Genomic DNA, 5,330 nt, shown 5'->3' on the forward strand with positions numbered 1-5,330 from the left:
AGTGTATAAAAATACTGAGGTTTAATAATGTTTTGAGAAATGTGTTGTGGGGTAAAGGATTGTGCTAGTGCTTATTTGGTGACTTAAACAGAAGCATTCAGAAATATTTCTGATCTGCTTTGGAAAAGGCAGAATTCAGTTTAGCCCTTAGTATTTGCTTGAAACTAAGGGAACGTACACCTTCAAAATTAAAACTAAAGAGGCTCAGCTTTGAAAAACTGGCAGATTTTGAAAATTACCTTGATGCAGCTTTAACTAAATCAGGTTTTTGTTGGTTTGTTGAAGTCATGTACAGAGCCTTTCCAGTAGAGAGTACTGCTCCAGCTTTGTTAAATAAAGTACTGTGTATTTGAACATAAAACTTCATCTACATCTGATCATATCTCATTATTTCTTCACAGCCTGAAACTACGGTCTCTTCGAGTGAATGTTGGACAGCTTCTGGCTACAATCGTGCCTGATCTAGACTTGCAGCAAGTAAATTATGATGTTGATGTAGTAGATGAAATTTTAGGACAAGTTGTACAACAAATGCATGAGATCAGTAGTACTTAGTATCTTAAGATTTTAGCAGACTCGTACTTGATCTTCCGTTGTAACCTTTATGTAGGTTAAAAATTACATGTACCGCTTCTTCACTTTATATATTTGACATAGTTTGATCAAACTAAGTGTATATACTCTCTGCGGTTAGATGTTCCCACAGACGCAGTGGGTGTTATCTTCACTTTCCTCCTAAAGGAACATTGTCAATATTGACCAACCCTGATGTACTTAATTAAGGATTTTGCTTTAAAAAAATGTATTTGTAATTAAATTTGCAAATATTTTTATTAGGAATCTTAATACATTTCTGCAAAAGCTTTTTCTGGATTTTTGATCTTATAAAAGCATTAATACTTGCAGTTATTTCCTCTTCTAAAATCTAAGTAGTGGAATATATTAAAAATGCAAAAAAGAACCTTCCTTGATTTCCTTCTGAGAGCAAACCTTAGTAGTGCTGTTGTATACTACAGTATTGTTTCATTGCTGTTAGAAATATTGTGTTGCATTAATGTGATAGAAATGTAACTAGTAGATTAACATTTTGGCCATATGGGTAATATTTGTGCTTTACTACCAAAAGGAGAAAAATTCTTTGAGGGTTTTATCCTGAAAACTGATGATCTTTGACTCCCTTTTGGATTTTTTAATGTCACTAAAGAACGGTATCTGTATGTAGTTTTGTAGCATAAACAACTCCATGGGATATGGCTAGGATGTTTCAGCCTTTTTAGTGATGGAAACCACATGCCTGTTTGTGTGCTGCACTTGCTCCTTGATTGTTGTTTCCTACATCCAAGAACCTGTCTGTATGTTCAGTGCAGAGGCATCTGCAGTTCTACCCTATAGTTCCCATTTGAACACAGCAGTACTGGTTCACAAGTCCAGGTATGTACCAGTACGTGACTTCAATGGTCAGATTTCACACACAGTTCTTGCCTACTTTTTTCCAAGTCAAAGGCAGCTGGTGGAACGGGAAGCATCCTGATGGACCATTGGAGGGAACAAGCTGGAGTGGCATGCTTAAGGCTAGGTAGGATTCCTGGGCAACTTCTGCTCTGCATCAAGGCCTGAAGGCCTTTTTTTTTTTCAGGGAAGCCTGGTGCTGAACAGGACTGACATAGAGGTTCTGTCATGTGTACAAATGCTTATATATATTATCTCAAAAACCAAATTGTTGCAGTATTAAAAAGATAGTCTGCCTTGGAGTCTTTCAGGCTGAGATGCAAGGTGCTCAGATTCGTCTCTGAAACTTACCTTCCTATGAGAGTGTACCGTGCGGAGTACGAATGGGTCAGACTACTAAATCCTTGACTAACTAGTTGAATGGAAGTACTTTGAAAAGGAGGCATGTTTCCTTCTCTGTGGTGTTAACAACTGCAGAGAGCTAAAGCTGAAAATGTTCAAATATAGCTTGTTTACGCTAACTTAAACACCTTTTATTAAAGGCAAGTTAGGGGAGTCCCTCTTTTCCTCTTTTTGGTAGATGTTTTACAGTGACTCTTAAGCCACTAGTTCTATGTTCTAATGCTCATGCAAAAACTTCCTGGAAGAAATGGTACCGAGAGAAATTGCTGTTAAAATGGTGGCACTATCCTCAGCCAATTGTGTGGTTGGGTTTTTTGAAGTCATCAGGAATGAGAAGAAGGGTGGCAAAGACAGCAAATCCACCTTTTACTCTATGATGGTATTTGTAATCCAAACAGTGATCAAGAAAAATGGTTCTTGCTTTTAAAAAAGATTAAAAAAAAATTTTTAAAAAATCATGAAATAGTGTTCAATATGTTAATTCCTAGGAAGTGTCTTTTTTTTTTTTTAATAAAGCCAACACTTTTGGCCTTTGCCCTGCTACTGTCCTCATTTAATTAGATTATGTTCCTTTTAGTTGTAGTTCAGTCAGTTTCTTTCAATGCACAGTATTTCAATTTTAAGATGCTATCTATTCTAATATGCCAATAAGGGTAATGCAATACTGTTGTACTTTATAATGGATAAATTGAATGTTTGATTTTTGAAGAGGTGGCTGTAATATAACTGTATGACTTTTAAAAAGTTTATATTTTCCATTTGTTGGTGTGTAGTTTTCCATTTCTTAATCATTATTTATTATGTTTCATCAGACTCTGTAGTTGAATTTCTTATAGACAACTAGCAAAATATAGCATATGTCTGTATTAAAAATGGCGAGTTTACACTGTACATTTACACTTTGGCGAACAGTGGAAATGGTTTTGGAATGGAAATGGAAATGATTTTTATTTACTTGTTAAAATGTATTTTTTTTAGAAAATTTAAATATATAAATCTAAGTTTGCAGGATCAAAACTTGTATGTGATCAAATGCAATGTGTTTGTTTATAAATAAATACTATGCAGAATGGCTGAATTTTCTGGCTTATTTTAAGTACTTGGTCTTGTGAGAAAGCTGGCTCAGTCTGGTTTTGAGCTGAAGACCTGGGCACACCAAGCACCTCAAATGTCCAGGTGGGCATCCTAACTGAACCCCAAACCAGCTGTCTGTGCTTCCTCAGGGAGTTGGTTTTGTACAGAGAATTTTGTTACCCAATTACAAGACTGCTACTCTAATAGGATTTGGGATAAAACTGTTTTTCAAGTCCTTGTTAGTGACCTGTTGTCTTTGCAGTACTAAGGCAAAAGTGACAGGAACACAAAGGTAAAAGCAGGCAGGCGAGACCACCTACCTCTTCCGGTGACGGTAGTTGGATCAGCTCAGGTCAGCTCTCCTTGTGAAATTTTATATTTAGGCTAGTTGATCAGTTCCCCAGCATGAGAGACTCAAGTTCTTTCAGATATTTTTGTGGCTCTTATGTGGCTGAGGCAGACCATTCTTCCCTGACGAGTAGTTTATCATCAGCGCCTTTTAAAAACCAGTAAGAGACAGCAGTGTGCAAGGTGTTGTGGAAAGGGTTGCACCTGGTCTGGAGATGTTCTGGCTATGGGAAAAGCAGTGCTATTATAATCCAGGGTATGTGTTAACTGAATTTCAAGGAAGTTCCTGGTTTTAATACATGGATGTAATTCCATGCTTTCTGCAGTGCAAGTGAAATTTCAAATCAAGCACAAGGCCTTCCAGTCCTGGCTTTCTTAGTCATCCTTGCATGGAAGCTGTCCTCACTCTCTATCTGGAAGTCTTCTTCCACTGTGTAAAAATAAATAAATAAATAGAAAATCTCTAAACTGTATAGGAGAAGTCTTCAGTTGCTCCCTTCTGCTTTCTCACCTGTTGCATTGGGCACTGTTGCAGTAACTGGTGAGGGCTTCCATGTACGAGTTTTGGCTTTAACTTATGCAGCCAGTGCTGCTTTTGTCTGTCGGTGTTGGGAGCCATACGTGATGTGAGGAGAAGGGAGAGTAGATGCCAGTTTCCAAGGATGTGATTTTTTTTTTTTTTAAATCATTATTATTTCAGAGGGAAAGGTTTGCACTTGAAAGAAAGAAAAGGAATTTGGGGCATTGTTTGCCCTTTGACCAGTCTAAATGTAAAATGAGAGCAATGCCTTTTTTTTTTCTTTTGGATAGAGCTCTGGGCTTTTTTAGTTTTTGTGGTTTTTTTTTCAACGGAAGCAAGCTAGGCCAGGGCAAAAACATCCTAGGCAGAAGAAAACGCAGCCCAAACCCAAGCCAAAACGGCAACGCTGCAGAGTTCGCGCATTCCCCCACCCAACAACCCGTTTTGCTGTTCCGGCGGGGGCGGGCAGGGCACGCCAAGTGCTCCCATGGCGGCACGCGTACCTGCCCCAACCACCCGTCGGCAGCAAACCGCCAGCCGAAGCCCCGGGGCCGCCTCTCCTCGGCTGCGCTGCCACCGGGGGCCCGCCGGGAGCTCCGCCCGTTCGCCGCTCCCGCCTCCAGCAGGGGGCGCTGCCGCGCCGCCCGGGCGGCTCCTCCGCCTGCTGCGCGCAGGCGCGGGGCGGGAAAGGCGAGTTGGCGCTGGAGACCGGCCAGGCCGCGCTGAGCCGCAGGTAGGGGCTGCGGCTGCCTCCCCCCCACCCCCCTCCTTCTTCCCTGCCCGGGCCGTTTGGGGCGGGCAGGACCCCACTGTGCTGCGGGGAGAGGAGCCGCAGCGAGAGCCGGGCTTTCTGTGGGCGGGAAGCCGGGGTCCGAAGTGGCGGGGTAGCTGGGAGTGCTGGTGCGGCTGATCCCCTCCAGCCGTCGGGCATCGCCAGGCCCCCGCGGGCGGCGGTTTTCGAACCCGCCTCCCCCCGGGGTTTTGGGGAGCGGCCCCTGCTAGCGAGGCCGCCCAGGGAGCGGCAGCCCGGCCGAGGGGCGGCTGTGTCCGGCGGCGCTTCCGCCTGCCCCCGCTGAGGCCTTCGCGCCTTTGCGTTGTTTTGGCGTCCCGGCGCTTGGCTGTTGGTGTTGTTGCCCCGGGGGCTGGGTGGGAGCGCTTTGTGCCGGTCTGGGGATGCTGGGCGAGGGCTCGGCCCCCCTAGGGCTGCCAAGGGAGTACAGGCGGGCTCCGGGGACTGGAAGGGAAAAAGCTGCGGTGTCTGCCCCCGGGATTTGCTGCTTATGCGTCTGTCACTGCGTTTATTTCCATTGAGAGACATTGGGTTTGTTACCCGTCTCATGCAGCGCCCAGGCAGTAACTTTAGCCGTAATAAATCATAGCAGTTAAAAATCGTCTTCCTTAAACCATCCTGTCATTTTCTGCAGTGAAATTGTTACAGGATCTGTCTGCGGTGCTTGCAAAATCTGCATTAACTTTGATTGCCTTAGTTGTAAGAAACAATAATTTATCTGGTATTTCCTCTGTTTTCTTTAGCAAA

The 5,330-nt window shown here is 43.5% G+C and overlaps 1 protein-coding gene across 1 annotated transcript in view; it reads left to right on the plus strand.

Moving 5' to 3' along the window:
* Positions 1-2,923, plus strand: part of MORC3 (MORC family CW-type zinc finger 3) — a 29,338-nt gene extending 26,415 nt beyond the window's left edge. The window contains exon 17 of the mRNA XM_086765222.1: positions 402-2,923. Coding sequence (XP_086621348.1) covers positions 402-555 — 154 coding nt within the window. The 3' untranslated portion in view covers positions 556-2,923. The remainder of the gene's footprint in view (positions 1-401) is intronic.
* Positions 2,924-5,330: the final 2,407 nt, after the last annotated feature.

The sequence above is a fragment of the Chlamydotis macqueenii genome, chromosome 1 (genome assembly GCF_036417535.1).
Source record: "Chlamydotis macqueenii isolate bChlMac1 chromosome 1, bChlMac1.mat, whole genome shotgun sequence".
Taxonomy (NCBI): Eukaryota; Metazoa; Chordata; class Aves; order Otidiformes; family Otididae; genus Chlamydotis; species Chlamydotis macqueenii.